The 23,336-nt window shown below is 45.6% G+C and overlaps 1 protein-coding gene across 1 annotated transcript in view; it reads left to right on the top strand.

The window, feature by feature from the left end:
• The first annotated feature begins 443 nt into the window (after window positions 1–443).
• The window catches only part of MEDAG (mesenteric estrogen dependent adipogenesis), a 40,688-nt gene continuing 17,795 nt past the window's right edge, over window positions 444–23,336 (top strand). Inside the window, exons 1-2 of the mRNA XM_088460154.1 lie at window positions 444–905; window positions 19,577–19,689. Of these exons, the coding sequence (XP_088316280.1) occupies window positions 652–905; window positions 19,577–19,689 (367 nt within the window). The 5' untranslated portion in view covers window positions 444–651. The remainder of the gene's footprint in view (window positions 906–19,576; window positions 19,690–23,336) is intronic.

The raw sequence follows: 23,336 nt of genomic DNA, 5'->3' as shown, positions 1-23,336 counted from the left end.
GGAGATATATATATATATTTTCGGAGCTAGATGAATTCTGTCCCCATACTGGGGACAGCGGGCCATTCCACCAGAGGAAAGTGAGCTGGAGATATCTGTGTTATCTCCTGCTACACCTTCATTATGAATTTTTACAATTGCAGGTAAGAATGTTCATTTTCACCAGCTTTTATAAAAATGAAGTGATGATGAATAGGCCCCATAGTCTGTTCTACTTGCTAGATAAATCAAAGTTACATTGCAGGAGCCACAAAATCAAACTGTGCTGTACATTAAATGCAAGCACAAAGTGTATTATTGTTACAAAACCAAATGACGTCACCTACTTAACCTCAGGATACTTTATATAACACCTCTATAGAACACTTTTAATCCTAGTTCTGCTGTTCATGTTATTTTTCTGACATTTTGTAAGTTTTCGTAACACAGCAGTGGGGAGGGAGAGAGGGCTGTCACTGAGGGTGTGGTCACACTGTGGTCTGACCAGTTTTGGCAATGGTGTGTGGGCAGTGTGTGTCAGTGCTGTATGTCAGAGCTGCTATAGTATTTCTGTACAGTGCTACAGTCACACACGGGCCTCCTCCGCATTCTGATACCTCTGCTGCGATTTACTAGCGACTTCTTGCAGCAGCGTGCACCGTTGTCGCAGCTATGTCTGTGCGCGTCGCACCTTTGTCCGCGCGCTCCGACTCCGTGTCCTCGGAGATACTGTCCACCGTCACCACGGCCAACTGCGAGATCGCTGTGTTACCCCTGACGCTGCTGGTAGAGTTGCAGCCCCAGTATCTCAGCCTGGAGAACGACACCCTGACCTGCCATAGCTTACTCGGGGGCTACAATCTGTTCAGCGACGGCAGCACTCAGATAGACGGGCGTCAGTGCAGGATCACAAACTGCATGCAAAGGTGAGCAGCAAGCCTGGGGCTTCTCAAGTCTGTCTCTTTCTTCCTGTACTTGGGCTTCGTTTTATTACTCAGAACTGGACAGAGATTGTATATTTGTATAATAAATATTATCTAAAGGGTACACATTGTAGCGACCACAAATCGCGCATGTTGTGCAGTGTCGCATGCGACGTCGTCAGGTTTGATGTGCTGCACAACAAACCCGACAACGTCGCATGTGGCGCCAAACAGCGTAATGAAGGACGGAATAAGTGATCGTTCCGTCGTTTATGGCATATCGGCAGGGTACACGTCGTTCACACAGTAAACGATGTGTGTACCCAGCGATGATGCAGACGATCCCAGCGCCGACGGGCGGACACATCGGGCGGCCCATACACACTGGGCGATCCGCTGCCCGACCGCCCGATATGCCGCTCCCCCCCCACCACATAGCGCTGCATGGGATCGTCAGCCGTATCGCCTTATCTTACATGCTGCAATAAGATCAGACGATGAGGCTAACGACCCCACGGGACCGCTAACACTACACGATTTACTGCATACACACTACACATTTTTATCGATTAGTCGTTCCTATGTGTCCGATTTGGCCAAATAGTTACAGATATTGTGTAGTGTGTACCCAGCTTTAGACTTCTGCAGCCTACAATGTATGACCTTGGGCTCTATATAGCAACAATGCCAATGTTGTTCCAAATCGATACGATATATATATTTTTTTTCTCTATTTTTTTTCTACACTATTTAGGAAAAAACTTCTCAAGGACCGCGGTTGTGTCAACACGCTGTCCCTGTGAAGTCCCCGCAGGCAGTCTTTTCTGTTGCCCCATCCCTACAATGCAAATATATATAAAATTATTATTGTGAAATAAAGTACCAACCAATCCTGTCATTTTTCAAACATAGCCAGCGGGACCACAGTGATGGTTGTTCAGTGTGTATGAACAACCATCATCTGCAGATATATCTTTCTGGTGTGTATCCACTTTAAAGCTGGGTACACACCTGAAAGATACAGTATATCTGCAGATCGACTGCAGATGATGGTTGTTCATACACACTGTACAACCATCACTGCCATCTAAAGATATATCTGGCTGGGGGTCTCTCTTTGTGTCCCCCTCCCTGGCAACCTCTGCAACAAGTGTATGGGCGGTTGGTTGACTGCCTGTACACACAGCGCGATACAGCAATATATCTGCAGATATACTGGGCATCGACGTCGTTCACAGACATATCGCTGGTACAGTACATTAGCTGCCGCACATACGATATATCGGCTGTTCCATTGAATGGTCGATACATTGGCCAGTGTGTACCCAGCATTAGTACTCATTTGCAAATTTAGATTTGTTTAGTCCTTGGCAGAATCTTTTGTCTACAAATATTCTGTAATCAGCCAGATACTAAGTTCTAACTTTGGTGTATCCCTGTTATTGTAGGGATACACAAGTCTGCAAAAGTGCAACATTTTCAGTGGGTTTTTTTTTTTTTTTTGCTGTGTGAATTACATCGGTGCATATGTCACTATATATAGCCAAGGCCAGATTGATTTTGTCTATAGAAACAACAACAAAAATTGTCGTCTCAAATCTGCACTTTTGCAAATACAGGGGAGATGTAAGAAGAGGAGGTAAGCGCCAAATGCACTATAATCAGCACTATTTGACACTTACATTGAACGTCGGTATGTGTAAAAGCAGGTAACAGAGAAAAATCACTTTTCTCTACGTTATCTGCAAACATCTAACAATTTTGCCGTCCCCATACTAACATATGGCGACATAAAGTCATCAGGATGTTATTAAAAAAACGATAAGCACCCTTTTGTGGCTTATCGTTTTTTCACATACCGGCAGGATTACTAGCCGGTATGTGCACTAACCTGCGGCGGCTAAGCATTTGTTTGGGGGTCTCAGCCTGCGCACAAAATCTTGCGACGTTTGTGAGATCTCACTGCATGCGCAGTGGGGCCGGCCAGGAGGTAAGACGCAGGGCATCAGCACCAGACTAATGTGTTGTGGGTCTTGCACGGATTTCCAGAAGGGAAGTTTTCTCTCCCCCACTACAGCGGCCAAAATGTTAATACAACTCAGTGTTATTGCTTCGTGCTTCGCCTACATGTAATAAGTGCCGCTATAGTACATCTACCCCATAGCCGCTATTACATTCTCTCCTGGTGTGTTATTGATGATGTGCAGTTACCCACCTCAGCCATCACAAGCTTTATTACTGCTCTTCAGAGTGCAACCGCTATACAAATTGGGCCTGATTCAGACTCACACGCAATTCAGCCACATCTGTGGCCACATTGCATACTCAGAAACAAATGTCTGTATACAGATTTGGCTGCATCTGTGATATCCATCCGCTCGTGAAAAAGCCTTCATCACTATGGGGTATATCTACTAAAGTGCGGTTTTATAGAAGTGGAGGTGTTGCCTATAGCAACCAATCAGATTCTAGTTATTATCTTCTAGAAGGTGCTAGATCAATGATGAGTAGAATCTGATTGGTTGCTATGGGCAACAACTCCACTTATATAAATGTGCATTTTAGTAAAAAAATAAATATATATATATATATATATATATTTATGTATACATATACACACACATCTATATTGAAACATTTGCTTGATAAATAGGCCCCAAAGTTTCTGAAATTGGGCCTGTTTCTGCAAGGATCGTAATTGCAAAGCTAAACGCAGGCTATAGATATGATGTATGCACGCAGGCTATAGATATGATGTATGCACACAGGCTATAGATATGATGTATGCACGCAGGCTATAGTTCTGATGTATGCACGCAGGTAGCTTTGCAATTGCGATCCTTGCAGATATGGTAATGCACAGGAGGCATCACGCCTCCTGTGCATTACTTATCCGAGCTGCGTTGTCCAATGCAGCATCGCATAATATGCATATCATTGGCCGGCTGCGGTGACCCAAGGCAGTCTCGCAGCCGGCCGCCGCAGTTTAGAGGAGGGGGGCCAGGACGACGGAGATCCTGGCTTCTTCCCTCCCCCGTGACGGCGGCGACACGCCTCTGTTTTGGGAAATGGAGGGCATTGTCTCCCCCTCCCCGCCCACAAATGGCAGCAGACTGTCAATCACTGCCAGTCTGTGAGCGAGTTAGTAGGACCCATTCTGCACACTCGCAGAATGGGTCCTGCGCAGATTCCTAAACATCGGGAATCTGCGTTCAGCACTGAATCAGGCCCATAATGTGTTTGGACGGTGTTGTACATGGGGGTTTTTAGTGCTCATGGGAGATATCGGTTATTGTTATATCTCCTGCGTTGCCTGTAACTTATATATGTGGAAATTACTATTTCTGCATATTTAACGTTCATCTTGATGAATAGGCCCTAAAGTCACTATTTTTAAAATGTTCTTCTAGCCATAGACACGGCCCACATAGTCAAGATGGCGGCCACGGGTCTGAGGGGGTTAATCCTTTGTGCTGCAGTGCCATTTTCATATGAACTAACGGCGCTAGGTGCCATTTATGGCAAATGTATATGCAATAATGTGTTTTAACATGACATATTTAATGCGCTATGCACGTATTTGGGGAAATGCATTGTTAAATTTATAAACTATTCACTTATAGGAATGTGTTTCAAGAGTATTTTATTGTGTAAGCAAATTCCATCTTTTGTGATATCTGACATGAGATGTAATTATCAAGACCTAGCAAATTGTCTCGTATGACATGTCCAAGCCTTGTTTACAGTCAGTGCGCTCCAGGGGGTAAGCGTGTATTCATTGTGTTGTGGAATTCTCTATAATCAGATTGTGTTTTGGGCAGACTGGTTTAGATTATAGTTAAATGAAAGGAAAGAGGGATTTGTCAGAGTGCGCACCGGGACAGTCAGAGCCAGACAGTCAGAGTGCGCACCAGGAGAGTCAGACAGTCAGAGTGCGCATCGGGACAGTCAGTCAGACAGTCAGAGTGAGCACCAGGAGAGTCAGACAGTCAGAGTGAGCACCAGGAGAGTCAGACAGTCAGAATGTGCACCAGGAGAGTCAGTCAGATAGTCAGTGCACACCAGGAGAGTCAGTCAGATAGTCAGTGCACACCAGGTGTCACCAGATCCGGTGACGCCTCTGATATCTGCAGATGATGGTTGTTCATACACTCTGCAGCAAATGTATGGGCGGTCGGCTGACCGCCTGTACACACAGCATGAAGAGCAGATATATCTGCCATCGGCTGTGCAGCACAGCCAACGCGATATGTCTGTAAACGACATCGTTCGCAGACATATCACTGGTACACACTGGCCGACACACACAATATATTGGCCGATCAGTTGATCGGCCAATATATCTGCCAGTGTGTATCCAGCATAAGATGTATTTATTTTGTGAGATAGTTATCTGACTGATATCTGAGTCGTAGAGGTCTCAGGCACAGTGCATGCACTTAGCTTGATTGGTTAAGGGACCCAAGGCAGGCTTTTACTCCCTGTGGTACTGTGTGTTAGAATGGGTTAAAAACAGGACATGTGAGCCCTGAGTGTGTATCCTTCTGAACATCAAGGATTGTACTTCTGTATGCTGTGATACAACCAAGCATCATCTGCAAGATAAATGGTCTTTTTCAAGACATTAAGCAATAAACATCTTGCCTTTAAGACAACTCATTTGCTGTATCCTGTGATCTCCAGAATGCCCCAAGATGCATTCTCCGGTTGTTCTAGATTGAGCCCAGTGGCTTCTAGCTCAAGCCATCTTCCAGCTACCGTGCAGACTAGCCCATGGTGAGAGACCAGACCAGTGGGAATTAGCCAACACTAACCTATCTCACTCACACATACTTACATTAGCGGTGTATGTGTGTGACCATATACACCGCTACCCGGTTCCTCACTGTAGAGCGGCCGCTGATTGGCTCCGTTTCCTGACTCATTGACCAGCCCATGTGGGCTCTACAGTTAGCGGCTGCTGATTGGCTGCCGGCTGACAGTTCACACTGATCTTTCAGGAGCCGAGTGCGTGTATGTGGTCACACACATACACCGCTAATGTAAGTATCTGGATCTGGTGGCGTTTCTGTTCTGTATTTTGCCAAGACCCCTGGATGCTACAGAGACCAGCGCGAGGATGAGGTGAGTATAAGATCTTTTTTTCAGGTACTCCATACAGGTTCTACGGGACAAGTGGACGTGACCAGCTGGGCACAGGTAAGTATGTGTGAGTGAGGTAGGTAGGTGTGTAATAAAGTTTTACTTTAGACTGTGTGTGTACTATATTTTTTTAACTATTTAATTTACAGTGGAGGTATGGGTGCCGGCTGCCTGCTGGCACTTGTAGCTCCACAAGTGCCAAAGGCAGGCATGCTGGCACCTGTAGTTCTACGGTAAATTACAATATTTTAGAACTATATACCACATTATCACCCCCGTACCCCCACCGCTGCAGGGGTGCGGGGAAGAGCCCCGGGCTTCAGCCTAAGCCTGGGGTTTCGGGAGAGGGGGGACCCCTTCTTGGGGGGGTCCTCACTTCCCTGAGATCCCTGGCTTGGGGTGTTAATGCTTTGGCTCTGGAGACCCTACTCGTTTTGTTCCACGTCATTTTAGGAACCAGGACTGGCTAAGCAGTCCGGGGCTGGTTATGCTTTTGGGGGAGGGACTCATACGTAATTTTTTTTAAAATAAAAACACTTTAAATTAGGTACACCTGCTAAAACATACACAAATCACGCTGATCTGTGTATGTTTCTGCAAAACCCGCAGCTCAGGAGGTGGTCTATTTGATACTTCAATTTCTCTGCGAGTTTGCTACAATCTCACCCGAGATTAGAATCTCGATTCTTGGTAAATTCCTGATTTGCATCTTTTTCATGAAAAGTACTTAGTTTGGCCGATGGTGAGTTGATTCGAGTTTGCGATCTCAGTGAAAACTCTCCCCCAAACTCACACGAGATTGTCTTTAGTAAATTTGCGAGATGAAACACATGCCTAAACTCACCCGAGATTGCAATCTCAACCAAACCCGAATTTTTGTAAATTTACCCCATAGATTCCCTGATAAATTCACGGACCTATGTGTTTTTCGTATGGCGGAATTTTGAAAACAGCCAAATGATCTTAAATTGTTTTTGGAGCCTGCTAAGGTGCCCCCAAAACAATCCCTGATGCGGCCTCGCTTCTGGGCTAATTGGATAGCTCCTGGGGATCACATATCGCGCGGTAATTCACCGTGGTTGATTGAATTCCCCCCTATGTAAGCAGCGTCTGTGCTAAAATATGCAAAAGCCTCAGGAGGCGTTTTGTGTTAAAAGACGCCCACTGCAGACTTCTGTGATCCGATGCCTCAGTCCGAAGACGCAGCATCAGATCCACTGCGTAAACATCGCTGGCCCATCAGACATCTGAGTAATCCTCGGGTTACACAGGACGTCTGGCTAAACAACGCTGCTGGGACCAGTGAAACTGCGTCCAAGGATACAGCCAGTGGATTCGGCATGCCCAGAAAATGGGAACAACAGGCCCCCGTTTTCTATAACGGTCTCCGTCGCCACCCCAAAAGGCCAGCAGCATGTCAATCATGCTGTGGCTTTCGGGGCACTGTGACCGACACCGCAGAACCAGACCTGCACATGCGAGCTGTGGCTTGTGCGCAAGCGCAGATCTGAAAACATCGGAATAGTACGTAAAAATTTAAACACTGTACAACTCTGAATCCAGCCCTCAGTCCCTATTGCATTCCCTCCTGGTGTATTATTGATTCATCGGCCATCACAAGCTTTATTACCGCTCCTCAGAGTGCACAGCTGACCAAATTGGGCCTGTTCAGAGACTCACACAATTCAGTATGCTCAGAAACAATTGTCTGTATTCAGAGTTGGGAATGTATATACTGCGCTCACTGTGGGTTTAGCGCAGCTGTATTCAGAATGGTGTCTGGCCTTTTAATTATAATATGCAAATGGAGAGTGATACAGCGCAGCAGTGGGGTACTGAAGGGAATTAGGAAGGGTGGAATCTGGGTTGTGTGGTCTTAGAGCCTGATCCAGCATGGATCGCTATTCTGCTTATACGCACGCAATGTAGTTGCTAATATCAGCTATGTAAATGTTTGCATTCGATATTAGGACGCCCATTTTCCCTTACTCACATCCGTACACTTGCCCAACATAGCGAAACAATCGGTAACATCGAGAAACATCAGACCCAGACGCAGAGTTAAGGAAGCCCAGAGCTCACTCAGGAATTGCTAACTTATGTGCACGCTATGAGGCCTCAGAAGGCGTCTGGTATCGCAGAGGATAATTTATGCACGCCCATGCGACGGCATTAAAACGCACTGGCACGCCTGCGTTCGCACAGTCAGACACCCCCCCCTTCACAATACACAAACGGTGCTTCCTGTCAATCTGTCGCTCGTTTGCGTAGCCTCTGCATACTCCGTTCTGACCGCAGCGCCTGGCAAGCGCACTGCGATGCATACGCATGCACAGCACGAATTATTCGACCGATTGCGTGCGTATACGCAACTGCGTCCCTTGCTGAATCAGGCTCTTAATGCAAGTGTGAGTAATGTGTGCTTGTGTGTGTATGCTGGTGGGATGCAGTTGTAAGAAGGTGCTGAATGAAGAAGTACACGTGTTGTGGGAAAACTGTTTAATGAATATATACCAGCATGGAGTCACAGTGCTCTCTTGTCAGGTCAATCCTTTAGGGACTATCCTATTTGTGGGGGAACCCTGCTTGGAATGAGGTTCTTTAGAAACACCTTATCTTTCATCTCAATTTTGTGTGGATGTCAATTTGAAAGTTATAATGTCCATACTGTACATGTTAGCTTGTAGTTGTAATGTAGATGGTGTAGATATTGACGTGTGTGTATATGTTCATACCCATGGTGGTATTCCTGTATGTGTTGACGTACTGAGGTCAATGTTGGTGCGGACATTCAATAACATGGTGTTGGTTCCTGTCATGTGGAGTATGGTATAGCATGGTATGATTCCTGGTGTGCACAGGGCAGGGAGGGAACGTGGGCTAGCGCTACGTTTTCTGGATATGGGAGTGGGGATAGGATGGTGGGGTGTATGCGCATTGGTGCTGCAGAATTGGATGTGCTGTTGGTGTATGGTGTTTGGTGTCTAGTTGTTGTGTATGGCTGTGTGTTGGGGCAGTGGATGACTGGGTGGTGCTCCTGTGCAGGATGGTGTATCTGTGGTGGAAGTACTGTTTATGTCTATTATCAGTATGTGTGCATTATAGGAGTGTTCTACATGTCTCATCCTGAGCCATTAGGGAGGTTAATCTTATGGTGCAATCTACCTCATTGAATGCTTGTGCTACTCTTTGTTGTATTTTTTCTCCATGAATTTAGTTGTGAGTTCTTGTCACTGTTGTCTGTAGACGTGCAATTGTGAGCGGTTTCTCCTCAAGCGTATGAACTGATTGAATGCTGTTAGGCCAGTTCTGTAAGTGGTAGGAGGATAGGATCTGCAAGGGGCAAGAAATCCTGGTCCGGTAGCATTGCTACATAGATTATATAATGTTCATCTGGGAAGGGCAAGAACAAACATTGCAGAAAATCATTACATAGATTAACGCAGGGCTCAACAAATCCCGGGGGCCAGGTCGCCATGGCGACTGAAACTTTAGTCCTGGCAACCAGATTGTACATGAGCCAGGTACTGTGTAAAATAAAGCTAATTAAAAAAAAAAAAAAAGTACACATCTTTCCTATTGGTGGTTACTGGAGTGGGAAGTATGCTGCAGGCCTATCACAAGGAGGTATGCATGCCCGCCATAATTAGTCACTGTGGCACCTTCCTTCTATCCATGGGCGGTGCATCATTACCGGCGTGGAGGTAGAGATTGACCTCGTGAAGCTGCAACACTGCCGGTGTAGAGAAGTGTGAGCGCCGAGAGCTTAATTGTTACCTGCACTAATGATGAGTGTGACCGTGGGGAGCTGTAGATCTGCCAGCCGCATGCATGCTGGCGTTAATTGCGCCGGTATGCATGAACAAAATCACAAAGGACAGCTCTCTCAGTAAGAGCTGTCCTTTGCGCATGAGAGACTTCTGAGTCATAGCATGCGCAGAATGACACACGCGCCGCGGGGATGCTGGGAGGGAACTGATTGGTTCCGTCTCACAGCACTCTCCGAATAGAAGCCCATTGGCGTCTATAGTGTCACTGCATCCAAACCCCAGAATGCATTGAATTGCGGGGCTTGGTGCATATGAAAAATGCGATCAAAGGGGCATTTATGGTGGTCTATACCAGTTGTCATATATTTTGTTCATGGACGATGGTCTGGCTCCTAAACATTTAAGCTGGCTCCTAGATTTTAGAAAAATTTGTCAAGCCCTGGATTAACGACAATGATAGTCAGCTCCATTTCACAACCACATACAGGAAGAACAGCGTAGAATTCAAAGTTACATATGCTGGGCTCCGATGCATTCGCACTTGCTAAACAAAAGCAAACATCGTTACACAGGGCCTGAATGCACATTCCCGATGGTCGGGAATCTGCGCAGGCGTCTGACCCGTACTGCACATGTGCAGTGCGGATCTTGCGTGTTTGCACGCAGAGTGGCAGCAGACTGTCAGTGATTGAGGGCAGGAGGGGGCATCGACGGCCTATGCTTCCCGAAATTATTACTTTAATACTAATTCAATGACTGTACCTTTAAGCTCTGTGCTGCTTGTCTGAAACTTGTGTAGTGTGGGCCTGATTCAGCAAGGATCGCAAGGGCAAAAACGCATGCACCCGGACGATCGTTGCCTTCTGCGCATGCGTATGCATCGCAGTGTGCGTTCGCAAATTAGCCATTGCAATCGGAACTGCGATCACAGTGACTACGCAGACCCATCGCAGAGTGATTGACAGGAAGTACTGTTTGGAGGTGGTGACGGGGAATGGTCGGAGAAACGCAGGTGTGCCAGTGAGTTTCAACGCCGTTACAGGGGCGTGCATAATTTAGCCGTACAAGAAGCTTAGCAATTTCTGGGTAAGGTCTGACCTGCCTTAATTGTGTGTGAGGCTCCGATGGTACTCGATAGTACAGATGTTTTCGCAGACTTGTAAGGAATTACGGATGTGAGTAAAGGGAAGTGGGTGTATTTATGTTGTGCTGCGGCGGCATTGCAATCGCAGTAATTTGCATAATTTCTAGGCAGAACTGCGTACGTGCTTGCTGCCACGATCGCGTCAGCGATCCTTGCTGAATCAGGCCCTATGTCTGGAAACCTGGGTACACACTGGGCGATATATTGGGCATTCAATATATCACATCTGCTCTACAGCACAGCAGATGGCCGATTTATCTGCCGATATATCAGTGCATCTGGCTGTGTGTAAGGACGGTCAGACGCAGGGCTGTCTTAACAGCAGTGCAGGCCCCTGGGCAAAGCAATGCACTGGGGCCCTTATTAAACAATCCTCTGCCGGGGATGGGATGCTATCGGTGGAGGTTGTGCCGGGGGGAGGGGGGGGTGTTGGCTATCGGCAGAAAAACAGAAGTCATTTACAGGAAAAAAACACAAGTCACAGTCTGAACATATACAACATATATAATACACAACTTACCTGGCAGCTCTTCTTGTTGTGAAAGCCCACCACCACTATATAGAGCAGTGGGGTCACATGGGGGGTGCGGGCAGCACCCGGGTGTCACCTGCCGAGGGGTTACACCGAGATGCAGGCTCCCCCTCAGTGACAGGAGCCGGGTGCTGCACTGTAGCATAAAGTGCAGCAGCCGGCTCCTGTCACAGTGAGGGAACCGGCACTGCCCGCACCTCCGACACCCCCCAGCACACATTGATAATCTCAGGCCGGGTTCGGGTCGCGAAGTCACACCCTTCTCCTAAGCCCCTAAGCCACGTCCCTTCCCCGAGTCCATGTCCCTTTTCGACGGCGAGCGCGGCTGCTCCGCGCACAAGGCATCCCTCCCCACACCAGGTGTCACCGCGGAAGGGACGCCACTGATATAGAGCACCGGCCCCCCTCTCCCACCACCACTCCCAGGACTCTCCTGCTCAGCCTGGACATCCATATGGGAAGAGACACAGCATGTTTGGCCAGATCCAGCAGGGGGAGCCCCCCTGTGACACAGCATGAAGATTGGTGTCTCCCAGAACACTGTGACGGGAACTGGTACAGCTTCTCTCTCCTTGCAACTCTCACACCCTATGCTGTGTGTTACCCTGCAGGCGGTACCTGCCTCTGCCTCCTCCCCATGCAGGACTATCAGCGGTGGCAGCTATGCGATGGGGTGTAGGGGTGCTATCGGCCACGGGCCCTTGGAATCCTGGGGCCCTTGGGCAACTGCCCATTTAGCCTATAGGTAGAGACGGCCCTGGTCAGACGACCGCCGTACACTTGCTTCAGGAACCGACGGTGACTGACAACTCAACTGGGCCCGCCCAGTTGTGATGTCAGGGAACACACTTCCAGCGGCCGAATGGTAAGTCTGTATAGCTTACCTGATTGGCTGCTGTGCTGGCAGATTTGCCCGTCGACCGTTCCATCTGCACCGTGTGTACCCAGCTTAAAATGTCACTGGCATGATCAATATCTTATTCATACTGCCTTGGCCTAGCCAGTGCCAATTGGTGAGCTTTCTTACATTCTCCCCCTGTGAAAAAGTTTATGTCGGCTAGATGGATCCGCCCCTAAACAAAGGATTACGAATCCCAGATCTAGCATTAGACCAGATCTAATAGATAAGAAATCTGACCACCCGTTTGCCAAACATTTCTTGCTAATGGATATTAGGTCTCGGACCTTAGAGTTATGCCCATTGAACAAATTATCATGCCGTCAAGAGGGGCAAAGTAGGACAGCTGCTGGGTATTAATGTACGGTTGGGTCTTAGTTGTTTTCTAGGTGATTGATATAAATTATATAAATGGTTAATATTATTTATGGGGTTTACATTGTCCATGTTGCTATTGTAACATTCTGCATTTGTGTATTGCTTACCACGATTGTATTGTGCAGTTGAGATTGGTCAGTTAATCACACATAAGTGATAACAGTTATTTCCTGCACATTACATTTTATATTTTGTAGGATACATTTATAATATTTTAAAGGTATTATTGTACATTGAAATATAGTGTATTTTGAAGAGGTGGATTGATGTGTATCCTCTATGCACCATTGGCTTTTGCTAAATATTTTTACAAATGTTAGCTTATCATATATTTTACAAGGATGTTTTTTGGTGTATTCTGTTTTTATTAGGATTTTCAAATAAACATAAGCAATACAAGCAATGCATTCTTTTAACAAAACATAACAGAAATCGTTGAGAAGAGCCAACAGGAACAGGTCAGCAAAAATAAAATCGCGAACAATCTTATAAACACATAAGAGCATTGAAGAAAAAAGGAGAACCGAAAGAGGAAACAAGGGAAATAGAGTAGGTAAATGAAGGGAAAGGGATCAATCAAAAAAGTGGGGAGGGATGGCAGCTCCCATCCAAGGATCACTTATTACGTGGAAGGCTGTAAAGATGATATATAGTTCTTAAAGTTGGCTGAGGACTTATATTCCAACTAAGGGAACCAAATACCAGCAAAATCAGAAGACTTACCGTATATACTCGAGTATAAGCCGACCCGAATATAAGCCGAGGTACCTACTTTTACCCCAAAAAACTGGGAAAACTTATTGACTCAAGTATAAGCCTAGTGTGGGAAATGGCAGCAGCTGGTAGTGCCCCCAGTAGTAATTCCCCCTGGTTGTGCCCCCAGTAGTAATCCCTACTGAATCCGTCCAGTCAGCGCTACACTTCACTCGAGTATAAGCCGAGGGGGTACTTTTTCAGCACATTTTTTGTGCTGAAAAACTCTGCTTATACTCGAGTATATACGGTATCTAATGAGAGGCTTAAAATATCTTCCATTGACATAAAAGAATCAATCTTATGGGAATCAGTATGATTTACTGCCGGCCGCATGGCGGTTCAAATCCCGACAGCGTCTGCCCGACACTGGAGGAAATCCCGATCGTCTAGAGAGGTAAGTATAACTAATTCCCCCCCTAACCCTAACCTCCCCCCAGTGCCTAAACCTAACCCACCCTTCCCCGCTGCATAAATCTAAGTCTGCCTGGGGGGGTGCCTAACCCTAAACCCTCCTTCCCCTAGCCTAACCTCCCTGAGTCCCCCCCGGGAGCCCTAAACCTAACCCACCCCCCCCCCCCCCTGCAGCTGTCTGCAGGGGCACCCGGCGTAGGTAAAATGATAGGCATCGGGATTTCGACGCCTGTCATTTAACCCTTGCCGGGATTAAGCAGTCGGGAAGCCGGCGGTCGGCATTGCGTCCGCCGGCTTCCCGACTGCTTCCCATCTGATGGAACCAATTTTTGCGTGGGGGGGATTTGTTAGAATTCCAAAGTACTGGTATAACTGAGCATGCTGCATTACTAAAATGTTGAAGTAGAGATTTCTTATATTTGGCCACCAGGGTCGCCGAGTGGTTAAGTAGCCAAAATGCAGGGCCAGTAGGTACCGAAGTACCCAAGTTTTGCTGGGAAATGGACATAACATATGCCCAAAAATTTAATGATAAGTGGGGACAGTCCCACCACTTATGTCGTAAAAGCAGAAGAGCACCTCCAGCAAGAGTCGGGAACTGATAGGAACATGGCATGAAGCAGAGTAGGGTGTCTATACCATCGCATTAAAATTTTATATTGTGTTTGTTTTACAGTAGTACAGATAGAGCTTGAATGAGCTTTAATAATGATAGCCTGCCATTCCTAATCAGACCGGGAGATTTATAAGGATTTAATATTGTTGTTGTGATGGCTACATCTAAGATCAAGGAGGTTTCTTTTCTACTGTTTTATATTTCAGACATATTTGAAACTAGGCAATACTGATTTTTTGGGATATGTAACGCAGTTCTTTTTGCATGGTGGACAGTATTACTGTCTGCTTTGGTAAGTTGCTGCGGGCATTTAAATGTCCTGATAGACAGCGGTACGGTGGTACTATACATCGCAGAGTTGGAATTGAGCTTTGTTGACACTGGTTTCTCCATGACTACAGGAGGTATGGTTTGTCTAGATAGGCGTTTATTATTTGTGGCTTAGGAACAGCGGTGGTCATTTGACTCACTGTAAACTATTGGCAGTCTGATATACATAGTTGCCGCTAGTGACGTCACTAGGTGGCGCCATCATTGGCAACAATTACTATGGTGTGAATAACACGATTAGACAGATGCCACCTTTTAGGTAGGACACATAGGGCGGGATGCATCAATGAGGAAAATGCAGTCAAACCCCGAAAATGCGGGTTTGACCACATTTCTCATATGCACTAAGCCCCGGAGTGCTATGCTTGGTTGCGGTGGGTAACACCATCTTCCTGATGGCGTTACCCATAGAAACCTATGGGTTTCTCTGCGCTGAGTGCTGATAGAGGGATCCCCCCCCAGCACCCACCGCGGCACAAGCGTCCTCATGCACATGCGCAGAAGGATACCGGAGGGGCTTCTGGGTCATTGGGTCATCGGCTCTTACCGATAGTGCGGTCCTTTTTGGTGATCGTCATGCATCCCGTCCACAGTTTTAATTGTGTTTGTTTGCTTATTGTGGTTTTAATTTTTGGGAAAATTACTGCAATATTGCAGGATCTATATATCATGTGGGGGATTTAGTTAATAAACCTACCATCGGGATGCCGCCTGCCAAAATCCCGACGCCGGAATCCTGAACCACGGGCAGAAGACCGGCGCCAGAATCCCGACATCAGTGGAGATGCCGACGCCGGAATCCCAACAGCTGGCATCCCGATCCGAAGTATAGCCGGGCCGGGTTAGCTGTTGGCTGCGGGGGGGGGGGGGGTTAGGTTTAGGCACTACGGGTAGGGTTAGGGTAAGGCCCTAATGGAGGAATGTTAGGTTTAGGCACTAACGGGGGGGTTAGGGTTAGGCACTAAGGGGGGAGGGTTAGGTTTAGGCACTAAAAGGGGGTTAGGGTTATGGTGCGGGGTAGGGAGGGCTAGGGTTAGGTTGCAGGAAAGGAGGGTTAGGGGGTGGAGGGTAACATACTTTCCGAACTCCTGTCGGGATTCTGAGCATTGGGATGCTGCTGTCGGTCTTTTGACAGCCAGCATCCCAACTGCTGGTCTCCCATACCCAACCATCATGTGGATGTGGTTCTGCATATGAAGTGGTGATTAAGCTGGTCAGACTACATTTTTAGGCTCTGCTCTATATAAAGCTAGATAGATATTTTAGATATTGTAGCATACCTCCCAACTGTCCCACTTTTGGTGGGACAGTCCTGCTATTCAGGGACTGTCCCGCCATCCCACACACGTGGGGAGTGCAAAGTCATCTCTTCACTGTACCCGGAGAGCCTGGGGGCAGCCCATTATCTTCGGGAGTGTTGGGCTTGACCCCAGAGTGATGAATATGAGGATGTGCTCTGAAGCCACGCCCCATTACAGCTAGGTCACGCCTCCTTTCACCTTTGACGCACAGGGGTCCCGATATTCACAATAAGAATTTTGGGAGGTATGTTGTACTACATCAATGTAATTGTACATATGTGATTGTACATATGTGTAGGCAGATATATGTATGTGCATATGTTGATCTACGTGCTGCAATGATTTGTTTTATTAGATAGATTCTTAACTGCTTGGTAATAATCATATGTCTAAAGGCTCCCATACATCAGCAATCTGAAAACCACAATTGAACAATTAGAAGATTTATTGCCTGATTTTAGGATTTCCCAATCGAGCAATCTGTGCCCATACATTACAGATCTGTTTCAGTGATTTGCAGATCATTTTCAGCAAATACATATCTGCCAATCTTGAAAGGCCCGTCATTTTACTGGTAACGGTCTGCAAATCTGCTGATCATCGCCATACACTAGTAATCTACAGCCCCAATCCATCTGTGAAATCCAACATGTTGGACAATCTGAAACAATTCCAATCACGTTTTGGTTGCAGTCTGCGATCTGTGAAACCCATATACATTGCAGATATTTTTATACAATCATCTGCAAATTGCAGAATTGCCACAATCAATTGCTGATGTACGGGGGCCTTAACGCCCTCTGCTGTTTAGGGGTGGGTGTTACTTTCACTAATTGTTACTTAATTGTAGGTGGTGTGGTGGTATTTAATTCTGACACGGATAGTGGATTAGTGGATGTTTGTGTCCTTAAAAAAAAAAAAAAGTGTACAAGACTGAAACGTAGGTCTAAACCTGTATAAATTCTATCATTCGGTGCCTGGAGAGTGCTGGTTCTTTCTACTATTTTGTATCAGAGGATTGGTCTCTTACTATGCACTCCATCTGAAATTAGAAGTGGTGAGCAGCAATGTTTATTTTTTATAGATAGATAAACATAGAGTTTGACGGCAGATAAGAACCACTTGGCCAATCTACTCTGCCCTTTTTTACCTTTTGGTAACACCAACCCTATGTGATCCTCAGTTCTTTGCAAGGATATTTTTATGCCTATCCCAAGCATGTTTAAATTGTTCTACTGTCATAGGGGTCTATTTACTAAGCTGTGTTAGGAGATAAAGTGAACGGAGATAAGGTACCAGCCAATCAGCTCCTAACTGCCATGTCACAGGCTGTGTTTGAAAAATGACAGGAGCTGATTGGCTGGCACCTTATCACTTTCTTATCACTTTTCACTCTGTCTCCTAACACTGCTTAGTACATAAACCCCTTTGCCTCTACCACCTCTGATGGGAGGCTATTCCACTTATCTACTACCCTCTTTCTGTGAAGTCATTTTTTCCTCAAATTTCCTTTTGAATCTACCTCCCTCCAGTTTCAATAGATAGATAGATAGATACTGTAGATAGATATATAGTTAGATAGATACTGTAGACAGATATCTATAATAGATAGATAGAGGTCATGCTCTGATATACGCACACCATGCCAAAGGATTGCTGAATATATAGTTGAAGTAAGGTTCAGTGGTAGTCCCATAAAATATGCAACTGTCTCGTTCCATTGTAGTAAGCCCAGAAATTCATCAATGAAACAAGCTAGAACTGCATATAAAGAGGTATATTATGTAACCCTGTTAATGGTGTTTGGGATATTCTAAATTAACAACACTACTTTTTAAGCACTTTTTTCTTTTCCACTAAAAGTAAAAGTTTTTAGGTTTTAAAGCTGCATTACCATCTGGTGATGAACATTTTCATTCACCACTTTAAGGGGCTGATTCTAAGTCGGACCATTTTCTTTGCACGGACACAAGTAGGTGTACGTTTTAGCATACAGAGCATGCACAGATATGAATTTACACATTTTTGCATATCTGCCTCATTTTCTGAGATGGACGGATCTTTGCCGGTTCTGTCTTTCCATGCAATGAGCATTTTAGGGTGTGAACTAGGCAACGACAATGCAATCGCACTGAGCTGTTCTATCTTGTGTTAGTGTCATGGACATGTAGCTTGAGTTCCGTTGTGCTAATTTGAGTGTGTGTACGAAGAAGGGAAGCCTGTGTACGATGGATCTTTTGCACCTGGCTGATGTATGTGCAAATACTGATGATGACCTCACATTGGCCCTACGGAAACTCACATAAGTATCAGACTCAGAATTACCCCCTAAATGCCTATAGTAGTAAACTGTGAGGAGGAGGACCACTTAGAACCACTGAATGGCTCACAGCAGGTCCGGATCAGACACTCCTACAAAGCATCAGCGCCCGTGGCACCCACAAGAAGTAGAGCTATAATGCACCAAGTGGTAGCGTAGCTTAGCATTATGGTAGCTCAGCCCACAAAATGGCTGCCTCCACTGCCTGTAGATGACAAGTGCTAGGTACACACTGGCCGACATATGGGGCATTCAATGGAACGGACGATATAGATATATTGTGTGTGCATTGGCCAGTGTGAACTAGCGATATGTCTGTGAACTACGTTGTTCACAGACACATTGCGTCGGCTCTGTTGCACAGCTGATGTCCAATATATCTGCAGATGTATTGGGGCATCGTGCTGTGTGTATGGGCGGTGATTGACAGTCGGGTTTTTAAATAGTTGCGGCAGATGCATAAATGCGGCTTGGAAGAAGGTGATGCAGAAGAGCATTTAGAAGTTTTTTTGGGGAAAAATAACTGCCCATCAAATTTGGGGTACTTGAAAATGGGTGCAAGCATAGTCCCTTAAATGATTTTATAAAATTCTGCAAAAATGTACCTGCCGCTACTCCCGCAATGAAGAAAACACCTGCCGCATATAAGGGAACCCATTTGGACTCCATTCCGCTAATTTATGTGTGATCCTTTTTTTAGTTTTTGGGTTTTTTTAAACCCCAAAATTGTAATAAATTTTTTGGGTGTCCCTATTTTTTTTTTTTTTACTTTTTTTTAGCACAGATTAATTATAGGGAACATTCCCTAAACCCCAATTCTGCACTTTTTCTCGCCTGCTAAAGGAAAGCGAAAAATTATCCCCGTTTTTTTACATTGACTTTTCGCTCAGGCGAAAAGTCAATGAAATTGAATAAAGAGTTATTGGAAATAGTCGAAAATGACGCCATAGGTGATAAATTATCGGCGATAACGGTCTTTTCGCCCATATTGAATATGGCCCTTAGTATAACAGTTGAAGTCACGCTTTTACGACAAATATTTACATTTGCTGATGGTTGTCTTGTTTCTCTTTTAGGAATATCACCCTCAAGAGTCATGCTGATTATAAGAATTACAGAGATACAATGTTTGCAAAACCTTTGTTATTTATAACAAATGCAAAAAAAGTCACCGGCCCCATCACCTCAGGTATGATGGCTTTTTACCATGCCCCTCTAATGTAGCACAAACGTATTCATAATTGTTTTGCATAATATATTAACTTACCTCCCAACATCGGTGGTCTCAACACTGGGCAAGGATGTGGCTACGCACACTGATGTTGTGGTTACACTTCTGGTGGCCAATGTTTTATATGGCACATGGTGGAGGCACCAGTGCAAGCACCTCCCTCCCACGAATCATGGCAAACTTGATTGCAGGACAGTCCTTCAAAAAGAGGGATGGTTGGGAGCTATGAATTGAAAACAGGAGAGTGTCTCCGGCGCTGAGAAGAGTTCTTTATTCATCAACACTTCATTGTGACACTTCTGCTATGCAAAACTAGTCCCTTACTCTTCATAAATGGGAGCAGAGCAATATAGGACTGTTAAAGGTAGTGTCAGCACTTAAGATATAAGTAGTCAAACACCCTCTTACCCAAACATGAAATGTGGGCTGCAGTTGGCAAAGGATGACCCAACAAAAAATTGATAATCAAATGATTAATTAGTTAGATGATCTCACTATTCTCATGGATAAACAAAATGTAAAAATCACAAAATCGTTTTCACTATTGTAAACAACGATGGTTAGAGGAATAATTAAAAATAGAAATCATTTAAAAATAATTTAAAAACACAGTATCACAAGATAAAAATCAGGCATTAAAATGAAGCATCAAAGAAGATGAAATTCTCACTTTAAACTGCAACGTGTTTCACAGCACCTGTGACATTAATTAACAACTTGTAAAGTGATTGAAATCGAAAATAGATTCTGACCTTTCTGCATTGACCTATAAATGTAATGAGGGAATGTAAGGTTGACGGCCTTTAATTAGTTGACTATGGGCCGATTCACTAACGTACGCAATTGCGATTATGCACGCAATCGGCCGATTGTTACGTACTGCGCATGGCGTGGGCATCACAGTGCGTTTGCGTGAACTAGCCATTGCGATCAGGACTGCGATCGCAGTGACTACGCAGACCCATCGCAGAGTGATTTACAGGAAGTGTCGTTTGTGGGTGGTGACAGTGGGCGGTGGTCGGGCGAACGCAGGCATGCCAGTGCATTACAACGCTGGGGCGTGCAGAAATTATCCACTGTGATGGCCTACGCAGCCTGAGGCCTGATAGTGTACGTGGAAGTTAGCAATTTCTGAGTAAGGTTAGAGCTTGTGCAAGTGTGCGTGAGGCTGCAATGGTACTCAATTGTACCAATGTTTTTCGCAGTCTTGCTAAACGTTACGGATGTGTAAGTTAAGGTTGGCGTCCTTATGTAGTGCTGGGTATGGCATAGCGATCTCAGTGGATTAGCATACTATTTCAGTTGAACTGCGTGCGTAATCGCTGTTGCATTCGCAGTAGCGTTTCGTAGTGAATCAGGCCCTATGTTTACACTACATTCTGGCCCATCCACCAATAGAAATGCAGGGTGTACCATGACTCTTCAAAAAAACAGAGAAAACAGGTAAAATTATTACTTGTTATAATGGTGTAGGCAACAGACCAGACAAGTGATAGGGACTATTAACCCCTTATCTGCTGTATACAGCCAGACTGCTGTATGAACTCAACTTATTATTATTATTATCCTTTATTTATATGGCGCCACAAGTGTTCCGTAACACCTTACAGAGTACATAAACTATTAAGTGAACAAGAAACGAGTAACTTACAGTACATTACAGTGCTGGGCAAGGACATGGTTTATATACATTGCTGCAATAGCGATTAACACACTCACAATAAGCAGCAGGAAGTTAGCAGTCAAGTGTTAGGTGCCCTTATGGGGCGTAAGGAGTAGAAGACAGTGTAAGGAGAAGCACATGAGGGAGGAGGTCCCTGCTCGTGAGAGCTTACATTTTAAAGGGGAGGGGCAGACAGACAGGCATGACACAGATGGGGTAGATAGGGAGGAAAGAGTATGAAGTGGGTTAGGATGAGATCTGGAAGGCCTGAATGAAGTAGTGGGTCTTGAGAGCCCGTTTGAAGATTTGTAGAGAGGTGGAGAGTCTGATAGGGAGAAGGAGAGAGTTCCAAAGGTAGGGAGCAGCATGGGCAAAATTTTGGAGGCGGGAGTAGGAGGAAGTAATCAGTTGGCATGAAAGGTGGCGTGTATTAAGTGAACGAAGAGGTTGAATAGAAGAGTGAAGGGAGACGAGATCAGAGATGTATATGGGAGAGGAATGGGTGAGGGCTTTGTAGGCGAGTGTAAGAACCTTGAATTGGCATCTGAAGGGGAAAGGGAGCCAGTGTAGGGCTTGAAGGAGAGGGGAAACAGATGTAGAATGTCTGGAGAGGAAGATGAGCCGAGCAGCAGCATTGAGGACCGATTGCAGTAGAGAAAAGTGGGAGACTGGGAGGCCAGTTAGGTGAAGGTTACAGTAGTCCAATCTGGAGATGACCAGCGAGTGGATGAGGGTTTTATTAGCATCCTGGGTAAGGAAGGGTCTAATTCTGGAAATATTTTTGAGATGGAAACGACAGGACTGTGAGAGGTGCTGAAAGTGTGGTTTAAAGGAGAGGGAGGAGTCTAGGATAACTCCAAGACAACGCACTTTGGGGCTAGAGGAGATAGTTGTGCCATCAATAGATAATGACATTGTGGGAAGTGAGGTAATGGAAGAGGGTGGTAAGATGATCAGCCCAGTCTTAGACATGTTAAGTTTAAGAAAGCACTGGGACATCCAGGAAGAGATAGCAGAGAGACAGTTGGAGATACGGGTGAGGAGAGAGGGGGTGGAAAGGTAGATTTGAGTATCATCAGCATAGAGATGATATTTGAGGTGAAAAGACTTGATGAGTTCACCTAAAGAGGACGTTTATAGGGAGAATAGTATAGGTCCAAGAACAGAACCTTGGGGAACTCCTACTGTTAGTGGAAGTGGGGGGAAGAGGAGTCATGAGAGGAGACAGAGAAGGAACAATCAGAGAGGTAGGAGGACAGCCAGGAGAGGGCAGTGCCACGTAGACTAAGAGAGTGAAGGATTTGCAGGAGGAGAGGGTGGTCTACCATGTCAAATGCAGCAGAGAGGTCAAGGAGGATGAGCAGAGAGTAGTGGACCTTGGATTTGGCAGCAAGGAGGTCATTGCATGCTTTTGTGAGGGCAGTTTCAGTGGAGTGGAGAGAACGGAAGGCAGATAGAAATGAGTCAAGGAGGGAGTGGAAGGAAAGAAAGGTGGTAAGGCAGTTGTAAACAATACACTCAAGGAGTTTGGAAGCAAAAGGGAGGAGAGAGATGGGTCGGTAGTTGGAGAGTATGTTAGGATCAAGAGTAAGTTTTTTAAGAATGGGGAAGAAAAGGGCATGTTTGAATGCAGGAGGGACAATGCCAGATAATAAGGAAAGATTGAAGAGGTGGGCAAGATGGGAACAGGCAGAAGGAGATGGGTAACAGAGGAGACGGGAAGGGATAGGGTCAAGGGGGGGTTTGGAAAGAGGGGAGGTCCAGATAAGGGCCATGACTTCCTCTCCAGAAACAGGGAAGAAGGATGTCAGAGTTGGTGAGACAGATGGGGAAGGGTGGTCAGGGAAAAGAGCGGCAGGAGTGTTGATGGGATATGATGTCCTCACGTATGGAGTAAATTTTAGATGTAATGTAGGTGGCAAAGTCAAGGGCAGAGAGCGAG

Source organism: Taudactylus pleione, unplaced genomic scaffold, assembly GCF_031769625.1.
Source record: "Taudactylus pleione unplaced genomic scaffold, aTauple2 ptg000043l, whole genome shotgun sequence".
Classification (NCBI taxonomy): Eukaryota; Metazoa; Chordata; class Amphibia; order Anura; family Myobatrachidae; genus Taudactylus; species Taudactylus pleione.
This window is presented reverse-complemented; position numbering and strand designations above follow the sequence as displayed.